General features: G+C 46.3%; 1 protein-coding gene across 2 annotated transcripts; it reads right to left on the minus strand.

Annotated features, from left to right (window-relative positions):
• Positions 1 to 8958: 8958 nt before the first annotated feature.
• LOC141167184 (uncharacterized) lies at positions 8959 to 13296 on the minus strand. Of its 2 annotated transcripts, none has more exons than XM_073654607.1 (2): positions 13185 to 13296; positions 8959 to 13003 (listed from the first exon to the last, which is right to left on the minus strand). In XM_073654607.1, the coding sequence occupies exon 2, from the start codon at positions 11621 to 11623 to the stop codon at positions 10304 to 10306; it is 1320 nt and encodes a 439-aa protein (XP_073510708.1). In that variant the 5' UTR covers positions 11624 to 13003; positions 13185 to 13296; the 3' UTR covers positions 8959 to 10303. Both variants share the same exon structure in this region, with proteins under 2 accessions (XP_073510708.1, XP_073510716.1).
• Positions 13297 to 13668: the final 372 nt, after the last annotated feature.

Here is a 13668-nt window from a genome sequence, read left to right on the forward strand (position 1 = left end):
AGTAATCTCATCAGTATCTCAGGAGCCTTAAGCCATTGTTCAAACAGCAACTAGGCCCATTGTGTGAGTGTTGAAAGTAGATCCAACAGAGTCGTCACTACAGGGAGTCTCACATGCAGACCCCGGTGATGGGTTTGACCTGAGAAAATACCTCCACTAATGCACATTTAGCTTTGGGGGGAGGGTGAGAGCAGTTTTGCCCATTCAGTGGGCTGATCCCAGTGAAAGAGAAAAGAAGCCACATGTTTAGTGAGGAGTTGGTGGAATGATGTCGAAGATAGAATCTGAGGACCTGGACCATGGATGAATCGATGGCACCTGGGCTGGATGAACGTGCTACAGTTGTGGGATATGTCGCTGGGATTTAATCTTTCTTAAAGGACTGTTGCTACTGGATATCTGTGCTTCCATTGTTTTATCTGTCGTCTGGAGGATCGTGGACTGTGGCTACAGACTATACTGGCTGGAGATACGAAATCTGAGGGTCAACCAAAAGTTGGGAGACAGTGAGTATCGGCTGATTCAGTGGAACTACTGATCCCAGGTTAGGAACTTGAGGACTGAGAGAACTGTATTTTGGCCATTTACCTGGAGTTGTTGTATTACCATGCATGTGAGGAAAAAAATATTGTTGCATCGTTAACCTACCTAGGTGATTATTTACAACCCACAATCTCAGATCTTCACAATTACCATAAGTCATATGTCATGTCAACAGTAAAGCATCCTGAGACCATTCATCTGTGGACCTTCTTCTCATTCAGGAGAGTGGGTTCACTCACAGTTTTGTCTAAGAACACTGCCATAAATGGTATCTAAACATCCTCCAAGGGTAACTTCTTCCAGCGATCAAGGAGAGAAATTTGGTTATGAATATGACAAAACAAATAAGTGGCTCGGTGAGCAAAACAGTGAAATTTTGGGTCCATCACCATGATACGCCCCAGATTTCAATGCCTTTGAGAACTTGTGGTCAATCCTCAAAAAGCGGGAGGACAGACAGAGTTAAAAATGGGAAAAGAGTTAAAATAAACAATAATATTAATGTTCGCATTAGCAAGACATTCTGGGATAATACATAAATTAAATTTCTAGACTGGGAAAGGGGGTAAACGTACAAAATAACTGTCAATAAATACAGCGTGCAGCTGCCCTGATAGTGAGTACATACTGAGTTTTGTAGATAGGAGGTAACTGGTAGGTTAATTGATAATAGAGAAGGAAGTCTTCTCCCATAACTAGAGCAAACACATTATAACGCTGAGTCATTCAGTGAGGACTGGTGGAAAAAGTATCCAATAAATCCCCATAAAAGAGAATTTTCCCATTAAAAACATTAGTCAGCTATCCACATAGGCAGACCCTTGTAAACATCTCCTGTACGATTCACTACAACAGATAGATCTCTTTAAGGAGAACCGTTACCTTATAGCAATTGTGGGAAAGTGCTAGTTTCTGCAGAACATACATTGGTCGCTTAGTTCAATCTGCCACTCGTATAACTATTATTATTTCAATGCTTTTGTTATAATTTTCTGTTCTGCTAATGATCTAAGACTAAAATCTGCTATTTATTAATTTAGTTATTTTACTCACTTACATAGCGCCATTAATTCCACAGCGCTTCACAGACAATTTTGCCATTGTCCCCATTGGGGCTCACAATCTAGATTCCTTATTTGTATGTCTTTGGAGTGTGGGAAGAAACCGGAGAACCCGAAGGAAACCCACGCAAACACGGGGAGAACAAACAAACGCCTTGCAGATGTTTGAACCCAGGACTCCAGTGTTGCAAGGTTGCAGTGCTAACCACTGAGCCACCATGCTGCTATAATCCAAATTTACCACTCTCGTCTCCTAGACTTTCCTCATGCTGCACCAGTTTTCTGAAATGCACTACTCTAAATAATCTGATTTATTCCCACTGTACACAGTTTCAAAGAGTAACCCGACATTTACATTTTTATTTAATAAATCAATGGTAGACATGAAAATGAGAAATCTGTAATATCGCTTATCAGAGAAATCTGCTTCTTCCACCGCCTGGATTCATCTTTCACTCTCAATTCAGGGGTAAAATATGTATCCAGTGAACACAGATTTTCACATTCTGAGATTAGAGATGACTTGCTGCTTATGAAATTCTATGGAGTGGGGAAGGGAGAAGGAGGAGGAGCTGGAGGCAGACACAGGCATTCTGCTGTAAGTTCTCCTGAAACGACAGTTGCATTTTCCTTTTTTTACTAACATGGTTAGAGGGGTAGTCCGGTCCAAAATGATAAGTCTGCAGTCACTCTTTGTGACTGCAGACTTATGAATCCCCCCAGCGCAGGCACTGTTGTGTGCTGCGGGGATTCTCCGGTTTCAGACTCGGCAAGTGATACATCCCTGGAATCAGGCTCTCTGCCCCTACATCATGCTGCTCTCAGATTCCAAGTGTATTGCGTGAGGCCACACCCACTAGACGGCCGCACCCTCGCTTCATATACTAGATGGCTTCTAGAACTAAAGGTGTTGTCTGGTCTAAAATGACAAGTCTGCAGTCACTTTATGTGACTGCAGACTTGTGAATCCTCACTTTGTGCACACTGAGCACTGTTAGGATTCTCGGTTGTCAGAGTCAGGAACAGTGGTCATGTGACTTCAATTATGTGATAGGCACAATCCTGGCCAGAACACAACTGGAGTTTTTCGGTGCAAGTTGCATTGAGCGCGCTGGAAACAGTCTAGTCGGGTTCTGGCCTTGTGTATGCATTTCACATACTTGCGGTCACGTGACTGCCGTTCCCGGCACTGACAACCAAGAATCCTCACAGTGCGCAGTGTGCGTGATGTGAGGATTTACAAGTCTGCAGTCACATAGAGTGACTGCAGACTTGTCATTTTAGACCGGACAACTCCTTTAATGAATGTGATATGTTTGGTTTGGTTCTTGCTGTGGTGCACCAGCAAAAAAATGTATTCCAGTCTGATACTGGAGTCTGATACTGGATTCTGTAACTGGAGTCTGAAACTGGAGTCTGATACTGGCTTCTGATACAGGCTTCTGATACTGGCTTCTGATACTGGAGTCTGATACTGGAGTCTGATACTGGAGTCTGATACTAGATTCTGATACTGGAGTCTGATACTGGAGTTTGAAACTGAAGTGTGAGGGGCTTAGAGTGGTAGTGGTGGTGAGACACTGCTGTGTTCCTAAACTGTGGCTCCCTGACAAAGACAATTGTCCCAATTCTGCTGTGCTGTGCATGTGGTGTGTAATACTCACGTTTTAGTCGCAGGTCTCTGCTGTCTTCGGTTCCTCCATTCCAGGAACCGCGGCACACATATTTAGGGACTTCCACTCCATTTTATAAAAAAAAACGTAGTGATGTTCACTGTCCGTTTGTCCTGAGCTGTCCCTTCCATGGTCGACCTTTTTGGCGTATGAGAATCTGGCAGCTCTAAGAGTCCCGTACTGTCTTCTCTGTAGTATTCCCTGTCCAACTTCCCTTCCTGGAAGATTTTGAGACAAGCTTCTCTGCTGGCTCCTGTGGACCGTAGGTCCCGAACGTTAAGGGAAAGTCTATTTCAGAATTCCTGACTGACGTTCCTCTGCTGCTGAACAGGCCATGCTTCTTGTGCCCCCTGGACCTCCAACTACTGCTCTTGTCACATCTCTCCTTCTCACTCTCCCTCTCACTAGAACTGCCTGCAATCAGGAAGTCCCTTAGTTTTACAGTGAACCTGCTTCTCCACACTGGAGCAGCTCCTAAACCCCTTAACTCTTTCCTAACTTACAACTACATCCTCTCTAAGCTATAGTGCCCATCTTTGCACTACCCTAGTCCTAATCTAACACCCTATCTATACCTATCCTACGCTTACTCTGTAACTGACGCATCAGCTAGTCGGTCATAACACATACTTATATATAAAACAGAGTATAACATTATGTGCATAAAAAGGGAAGGGGCGCATGACCGTCCCGGTCACCCTTTTACATTCCTCCTTCCTAAAACATGGTCGTCCCGACCATGATAGCACCTGTAAAGACACCAATGCACATTTAAAACCCAGGTTTATATAAAATGCACGATAGATTAATACATTTTCATCAATTCTTTTCGTTGGTCAACCTTGACCTATGTCCCACTCGGTTGGGACTCTCGAACACAGAGTTCAAGTCTTTTTCTTAAGACCGGCCATTTTGGCCCACTTTAGTAGTTGCCCATACGCAAGGGCAGAGTCCTTCAACCCGGCACGCACATCGGGTCGTCCGAACAACCAAATGGTTCCAACTGACCCTAGTCCCTCAGCTGTAAGGGACTCAATACAAGTGTTCAAGTTCCGTCTGACCCCGGTCACCTTGCTCCTGGGATCCACCAAAAAAATATCCATTACAGGTCCGTTGGCCAACAAATCCTGCTCCGGGTTTACCAAACACAGGAAGTCCTTATTAAGAACACAATGGCCCACTGGCCAACTTACATCAGCTCTGACAGTCCTGCGGCAGTGACCCAGCATGATCCTCGGGTCATCCTGACAGTTTTCCCCCTCCCTCCTTTTTGCTGAGTACGGTCCCTTTAAGACCTATGGGTTGCTCAATAGCTCCTATAGCAAAGTAAAACAAGAGCACAGTCCATAGAGCAGTTGCACACAGTCCATAAATGTGGGAGATTTAACCCTATCAGGGTTCAGTCCCATAATCCAGCAAGGGAATGCGCAACAGGCTCAAGAACTTGGAGGGGGGAAAACAAAGAAGAAAGATTCCTCTCTTTCAACTGTGGCTGGACTGGCCAGCACCAATTCCGCTTGGTGCCATTAGGGCTCCTTGCCCTTTAAGAGACACGGAACAGTCTCTATATGTGGCCACATATTTGACCACCTTCGGTTGTTCCTGGGCTGAATAGGAACCTTAGGAACATGGAACAGTTCTTTTGTACACTTTACAGTGCAACCAGCACAACATTTGTGGCGATCCACATACCGCCACTTTATTCTGCAGCATCTGTATCGCGACTGTAATTTACCACCCCATTGTCCTTAAATATCAGGACTGTCTACCCTGCCGATCCAGTAGAATAAGAGGACTCTCCACTCCCTCTCCTGGTCCTCTCCCGTGGGGCTGAGCTAGGTGTTGGAGCAGACAGTTCCATAGGAGCACTTGACATAGGCGCACTTGCTGCAGGGGTGGCAGCCGTCGCTCCTGCTGGTTCCTGCCACACCAAGACCGTAGACAGGTACTGCAGCAACTGGGATAGCGACTGGGCTGTCTGCGGGAACATGTCACTGGGGCTCTGATAGAAATCCAGGGAGACTTCAGGGCTTCCGCTGAGTAGGCCCACCAGTTCCGGACCGGCCTGCATCAAGTTCAGCTGCTGAAACACGGTCGGGGTTTCTGGCCATACAGGGCCATACAGCAGTTCGTGGCCTGCTGCTGTTTCGCCTCAGACAGGATGGTGACGGCCACTGCATATGGGCTTCGGGGCCATTACTCTTTAATAAATGATACTCTGCTGCCCCCTAGCAAGGGGCCACGGCCGTCAACAGATCTGGAATTAACGTAAACTTTCTCGCCGGTCTCGGACTCTTGTATAAAGCCGTAGCCGCAGGACAAGTTGAAATGCTGAACTAGGCTGCAGGTCATCTGGCCAGACATGGCTCCTCCCCCCCGGGCGCTGCCGCTCCTCCCGGACTCGGAGCTCCAGCCGCTTTTTCTCTTCAATCACCCCGTAGATCCAGTGTGTCTCCTCAGCGGTGGGGGTGCGCACCGCTTCTTGGTAAGTAGGGTCTGGGGACAAGGGACAGAACCCGTGACAACACTCACCGCTGCCACAGTCACCGAAGCCAGCTATCCGCTGTCCTCGGGTGCCTTTGCTGTAGTCGATCCCCAGTCAGTCCAGCTGGGTGCAGGCGTCTCACTGGCCTACCAGCATGTCATCACAGGAGCCTTTACTGCCTCCGCCAACGGCACGATATCCCTCGGTGGGTGTGCAAATGGGAACCAGCCGGGTACGAATGAAAGGCCGCACTCCATAGGGTATTCATCCACGTCAAAGACTCCCCAGCAGCCTCAGGGTCAACTCTCTTCTTCCTGGCGCTGTCTGCGCCTCTCCCAGTCCATCCATCCAAGGCTAACACGGTAAGAGATCATGTTGAGTTGCTGCTCCTTCAGCATCACCTCCAGCAATGGCGCCGCACTGCTTGACACGAGGGATCTTCCCTCCAGGCTCCACCGGTCCCTGGGTGGTGCTGCTTCCGGCAGTTCCTCCCACTCAGCCTCTGTCTCTGGGATGAGCATTAACGGGCGGGGCTTCTTCTTTCTTCGCCGCACCCACCACAGGCGGGTACCGCTCACAGGGAGGCGCAACCTCGGCCCAGCCCGACAACCATACCATACAGTTTTTCACTCTGTTTTGCGCTCAGGTCGCCAACGATGGGCAGAGCTATTGCCAGCCTCCACCATCTTTCCTTTCACCGAAATCTTCCCCGCATCTGTCTCGTTCTTACGATGCATAATTTCATCCAGCCGACTACACCAATTTTGTGAGGGGCTCAGGGTGGTGAGGGACTGCTGTGTTCCTACACCCTGGCTCCCTGACAAAGACAATTGTCCCAATTCTCCTGTGCTGTGCGTGTGGTGTGTAACACGCACGTTTTGGTTGCAGGTTTCTGCTGTCTTCGGTTCCTCCACTCCAGGAACCGCCGCACACGCATTTAGGGACTTCCACTCCGTTTTATAAAACTTTACTTGAACGTTTGGATTCAACTTCATACAGCATGCAGCATTGATCCAGGGTTACTGGCCGTTGCACCGCACGGTAGTGATGTTCACTGTCCGTTTGTCCTGAGCTGTCCCTTCCATAGTCGACCTTGTTGGCCTCGACGCTCGCAGCTCTAAGAGTCCCGTACTGTCTTCTCTGTACTATTCCCCGTCCGACTTCCCTTCCTGGAAGTTTTTGAGACAAGCTTCTCTGCTGGCTCGTGTGGACCGTAGGCCCTGAAAGTTAAGGGAAAGTCTATTTCAGAGTTCCTGACTGATGTTCCTCTGCTGCTGGACAGGCTGTGCTTCTTGTGCCCCTTGGACTTCCAACTACTGCTCTTGTCACATCTCTCCTCCCTCTCACTAGAACTGCCTGCAATCAGGAAGTCCCTTAGTTTTACACTGAACCTGCTCCTCCCACACTGGAGCATCTCCTAAACACCTTAATGCTTTCCTAACTTACAACTACATCCTCTCTAAGCTATAGTGCCCACCTCTGTACTACCCTAGTCCTAATCTAACACCCTATCTATACCTATCCTTTGCTGACCCTTTAACTGACACATCAAACAATCGGTTGTAACACATATTCATATATAAAACAGAGTATAACATTATGTGCATAAAGAGGGAAGGGGCGCATGTCCCCTCTTACAGAAGTACATTTTTATTGAAAATTACGGCTCTTTTTTTGGCATAAACTATGGTGAGTTTGTCAGCCGCACTCGGATTGCGCCCCTATAAGTCAGATGATAAAACCAGTCAGGACTAGTGTAAAAACACTTACAGACACTAAATTATTGTTGTGCTACTACAACTTGAGCACTAATTTTGCAAAGTTTCAAGCAGTTGTACAACAGAAAACTGGCAAAACTTCTGGATTAATCAGGGCCTGAATGTTTTATTCATCTCGTTATTTATACTGCACAGAAATCAGCACAGAAATTTCTGCCGTTCATTTGCTCGTCTGTTGCTTCACTCAAGTTTAAGACATTGCAGATACTTGAAGAAAGCTAAGCCCTGTGCTCTTCTGTCATCAGGGTAGGTTCACACGAGCATATAGAAAATCATCAAAGTTTAAAAAATGGGACAATTTCTTTCTCACTTGTCATCTGTGTGCTGCCCGTATACAATCCGTTTTCTTACAGCAGCTACTACTCATTTACAGGACCATTTACAGTGTCCTATGTTACAGAATTGCAATGTATCTGTAATAATCAGATTTTATACTCTGGCTCCATGTAGCATCGATATTTTTGCGCATTCATCTTTCTCTCTTCTCCTCTTTTTATTTTTATATAGCACCAACATATTCTGCAGCGCTTTACATACATAATCATTGCTGTCCCCATTAGGGCTCACAATCTAGATGCCCTATCAGTATGTCTTTGGAGTGTGGGAGGAAACCAGAGTACCCGGAGGAAACACACGCAAACACGGGGAGAACATACAAACTCCTTGCAGATGTTGTCATTGGTGGGATTTGAACCCAGGACCCCAATGCTGCAAAGCTGCAGTGTTAACCACTGAGCCACCGTGCTGCCCACTCATAGACTTGAATGGGTGAGTCTCATCTGATTTACAGAAGAAACTAGCGCATGCTGCGATTTGTTCACACGCAGACTCAGTCAGTGAAAAAAATCGCTCATCTGCACTGCCCAATTGAACAACATTGGTCCAAGTGCTGTCCAAAATACGGTCGTGCGAATGAGCCCTCAGTGTCTTTGACTTGAATGGAACAGCAGTGTGCATGTGCGACCTAACACTCAATTTATCTCCTTGCCGCAGTCTTGGACTTACAGGGATCTAAGATATTGTGTAGACTCAGGTGGGCCGATTTCAGTATGGTTTTGGAGTAGTGGAGCACACGTGAACAACACCAAATTTCTAATTTCACCCAGATGATTCACTTAGAGCTCAATGCTGTACGCAGGAGCTGCGTTAAGGGCAGGCAGACTAGGCATCTGCTAGGGCCCCCACTCCCCCAGGGGCCCCCAACCAGTGACGCACTGTCCGTGAGTCAGGGGGGCCCGACCCCAGCGCTGGCCACCCTTCCCTGCTTCTGCATCGCGCATTCAACTGTATCGGTATTATTCTGTCCTCACAGGATAGCACGGTGTGCCGTGAGAAATATAGCTAAACCCCCTGTCTTCTTTAAGAAAAAGAGAGGCTGTGAACTTGTAACCTTCTTTTATTGATTGTAGATTTGACAGGAAAGGGTGAAACTATAGGATGTAATAACAAGCTATTCAGAACATATACTGTACAATACATAGATACAGGTAATCTGCAATACAGTGTAACATGAGGTAATACAAACTGATGACACCTATTTAATACATCAACATACTTCTAATGTGCATTGTACCTCTTACACTGCATACTAACACATAGATAGTAACTTACCAACTATGCTTAGGACAGGCTGTTTGAGGAGCATAAGACAGGAGATGAGTGGTCTGATACCTCTTCAAGACAATGCAGGAAATGGCTGCTGGCATTTCTGTAGTGTCATAATATCAAGTCCACAATGCATTGCAATATTCCCAGAATGCCTCAGAAACTCCCAAAATACATTGCAAACTGAAACTAAAACATTTACATTAAATGGTCAGCAGATGGTGCTGTTACCAAACAAACAAAGCTCAATACATAGGAATGGGTAATGAACATAGACATGTATTTCAATGGCCTGGCTTTATTGTCAGGACAGGACACTCCCCGCTTGACGTCAACCGACGTCACTATTGAGTTTATCAGACGAGAACAAGAGGATGAGTTCCCCTACTGGCCTGAGGAACAATTTTGCCTCGCCTTGTTTCCCTGTTTTAACTTCAACTTTACGTACAACTCCGTCTTTACTCGGGAACGTTTGGGTAATGAGACCTAACGGCCATTCGTTTCTTCGAGACTGATAGTCCTTCATTAGTACTACATCACCAGGCTGGAGGTTAGGCTTGCTGGTTTGCCACTTTCTCCTCCTTTGCAGAGTAGGAAGGTACTGTTTCCTCCACTTGTTCCAAAAGGCGTTGGAGAGATTCTGTACTTGTCTCCATTGACTCTTGTAACGGTCTTTAACATTAAATTCTCCGGGTGGAGAGCAATTAGGTTCGGTCTTTTGGGTAAGCAACATGGCTGGGGTGAGAACAGTTGGGTCAACAGGATCATTGGACATCGGAGTTAATGGTCTGGCATTTATGATGGCCGACACTTCTGCCATGAAGGTAAAGAAATGGTCCTTCATTTCTGGTTTATTACGGAAGCTGTGCCTGAGGGAGATAAATGGTTTATAAACTTGTTCTCTGTTGTTAGGCATGCGTTGTCTTCGAGGCTTGAAGGGTAGGGGTGCAATCCAGCACTTATTTTCGTCCTGCACCATTCCTTGCTCCATCATCTCTAGGAACAGTCTATCTTCAAACGACATTGCTGTACGATTGTCTTCTTTCGTTTTTCAGAAGACTGTACACCCAAGGTGATCTTGGTCGCCATCACAAATGCAATCATTATAGGCACGACTTGCTAGGATACTAGGTGCTGAAGTGCCTTGCGGTAGTTCTTTTATGAAGAAGTGATTTTCACACGGTTGAAGGAGAGATGGACGTCCATTCTCAAGCGTACTGGTAAGCTGTTGATCATTGTTGGTTTGTGTGCACCTCCTAAACAGACTTCTCCTACGATGACCCATCCTAGGTCAAGTCTCTGGGCATATGGAGCGTTGTGAGGGCCATTGATCTGTTGTCTAACCTTGTGGATTTGTAGGATATCTCTCCCAAGGAGTAAGACTATCTGAGCCTCTGAATCAAGGTTGGGGATCAGGCGTTCTATACGCTTCAGATGAGGATGATGCGATGCTACTTGAGGCGTAAGTATTTCAGACCTGTTGTCGGGAATCTGATTACATTCCAGTATGGTTGGCAAGGGCAGACACATTTTGCCATCTAAAGGTTCGACTACGTAACCTGCTGCTCTTCTACCAGCTGTCTCTACAATACCAGCACAAGTCTTCAGAGAGTAGGGGGCACTGGGTCCTCTGACGTTAAAGCTGTCAAAGAAGGCAGACTTTGCTAATGACTTGTTACTCTGATCGTCTAAAATCGCGTATACTTTGACGGCTTTGTCTTTTCTGTTTGCTGGGTAAACTCTCACTAAGGAAATTTTAGAGCAGGACTTGCCTCCTTTAAGGTTTCCGCAAACTTCTGTACACTTAGAAGTAATTGCTGGAGCATCGGTATTCGTTTCCTTTAGCTCCCCGCTATGCTCTTGGACTTGGGGCAGAGTCCCCGTTGGTGGTCCAGGGTGTAGAGCTGTATTATGTCCAGCGCTGTCACATTCGACACACTTTGCACTAACCTCGCAGTCCCTGGCGAAGTGGGATGTTGAAGAACAGCATTTGTAGCAGATGTGGTTCTCCTTCAGGAAGGCCTTCCGTTCTTCCAATGGCTTTTCTCTGAAAGATCTGCACTTAAGTAAGGAATGTGGCTTCTTGTGTAGGGGACACTGTCTGCTTGGGTCCTTGGAATTATCTTCTCCTTGACGGGAACTGAACTCTTTGTGAACAGAACCTGTGGAGGAAACGTTAGTTTTGTGGACCTCTATAGTTGCTCTACGAGGTTTACTTACAGAGGTACCGGCACATGACAGTGTGAAATCAAAGCTAGGATCATTCCTAATTCTTGCTTGTTCAGAGACAAAATTTACAAACACATTGAATGGAGGAAATGGTACATTGTTAATTTGTTTATACCTAGAACCATGCATAAGCCACTTGTCTTGCAAGTTGTATGGGAGCTTTTGAACTATGGGGTTCACACCTCTAGCAGTGTCAAGAAATGTCAACCCCATAAGATCCCCTTGTGTTTTTGCTACATACAACTCCATTAGCAAGTCAGTTAACTCTCTAAGCTTTGAATAGTCCTTGCTAGCTATTTTAGGAAAGTCTTCTATTCTCTTAAACAAGGCACTTTCTATAACCTCTACGGAGCCGTAGCATTCATCAAGTCTATTCCAAATTCTTTTGAGTCGGACAATTTACATCAATGTCTCTGATTCTCTTTGCATGCTCGGCAGACTCACTTCCTAGCCATTTTACCAGGAGATCCATTTCTTCGCTACTTGATAGACCTATGTCTCTGATGGCGTTTTGGAAGGAGGCTCGCCACGCTCTGTAATTTTCAGCGCGATCACTGAACTTTACAAGTCCCTTAGTGACCAACTCACGTCGAGCAAGGAACTTGACAAAGTCTATTGTAGATCGGTTGGCGTTGATACCAGTTGATGGTGTGTTGTCAGAGTGCATGTGTGCTGTGCGGTCATACCTGTTAGACGTCTCTGGTTGAGTCCAACTGGTGTAGTACCTTTCTGAGGCAAAGGGAGTCTCTCTAAGTTGGGGCCGATTCTGGATCCTCTGCTCTGGAGAAAGATTATTGTACTCAGTCTTACCCCTATATGTATTCTCTTGTCCATGGCAGGGCAACTGATAGCTGGCTTTCTGGTGGTCTGGATAATCGAGCCAGCTTGTCTTGTTGACAAAATGTACTCCCTCCGGCTTTAGGTCTGGGTGGCCGTCTGCTTTGGAATGTTGCTGGACGTACTCTGAAGTGCGCTGCAATGAATCATGAGGGTCTTGCTGTGGACCTAATACACTGCTGTGTCCGCTGTGTTCACTGTCAAAAGATATGGCATCCTCTAACGCTTCAGCTTCTGCTATGGCTGCTGCTGTTTCTTTCTCGATAGCAAGCCTCTCTAACGTTGCTTCTAAGCGTGCCTTTTCTATTGCTCTTTGTGAATCCAGGGAAGCTTGTTGGCGTGCTCTTTCTGCCTCCAGGGATGCTGGTTGGCGTGCTCCTTCTGCATCCAGGGAAGCTTGTTGGCGTGCTCCTTCTGCATCCAGGGAAGCTTGTTGGCGTGCTCCTTCTGATTTTGCGCGGGCGATGGCGGCGGTATTGCTGACGGATGATGCCTTTGAGGAACCAACTCGTGATCTCGTCTTGGTAGAGGATGCTCGTCCTTCAGACATGATGTGACCGTTAGTAGACAGCTGCGATATCCGTTGCGGGCTCCACGTGGATAATGGCGGGCTTCATATAGTCAGATCATCTGAGCTTATTCTTAGCAGTTGTTTCACTATTCTGTCCTCACACGATAGCACGGTGTGCAGTGAGACATATAGCTAAACCCCCTGTCTTCTTTAAGAAAAAGAGAGGCTGTGAACTTGTAACCTTCTTTTATTGATTGTAGATTTGACAGGAAAGGGTGAAACTATAGGATGTAATAACAAGCTATTCAGAACATATACTGTACAATACATAGATACAGGTAATCTGCAATACAGTGTAACATGAGGTAATACAAACTGATGACACCTATTTAATACATCAACATACTTCTAATGTGCATTTTACCTCTTACACTGCATGCTAACACATAGATAGTAACTTACCCACTATGCTTAGGACAGGCTGTTTGAGGAGCATAAGACAGGAGATGAGTGGTCTGATATCTCTTCAAGACAATGCAGGAAATGGCTGCTGGTATTTCTGCAGTGTCATAATATCAAATCCACAATGCATTGCAATATTCCCAGAATGCCTCAGAAACTCCCAAAATACATTGCAAACTGAAACTAACACATTTACATTAAATGGTCAGCAGATGGTGCTGTTACCAAACAAACAAAGCTCAATACATAAGAATGTGTAATGAACATAGACATGTATTTCAATGGCCTGGCTTTATTGTCAGGACAGGACAGGTATCATGTGATGCTCCCTCTCCCATCATTTCCCCTCTGCCCGCAGTGGGCGCGCCACGCTGTGCCGGCAGTGGAGTTGCTGAGACGCGCTGCAGACACTGGGGCAGCGGGGGAACGAGGAGGAGGGGTATGTATGTATTTTTTTTTTTGTAAATCAGTGAGTACGCGGTGG

The sequence above is a fragment of the Phyllobates terribilis genome, unplaced genomic scaffold (assembly GCF_046119375.1).
Source record: "Phyllobates terribilis strain yellow unplaced genomic scaffold, ASM4611937v1 Scaffold_1__5_contigs__length_1240528914, whole genome shotgun sequence".
NCBI classification, from domain to species: domain Eukaryota; kingdom Metazoa; phylum Chordata; class Amphibia; order Anura; family Dendrobatidae; genus Phyllobates; species Phyllobates terribilis.

Bases quoted from the DNA above. Each gene is read 5' to 3' on its own strand.
- LOC141167184 (XM_073654607.1), bottom strand. From the start codon at position 11,623: ATGGAGTTGTATGTAGCAAAAACACAAGGGGATCTTATGGGGTTGACA.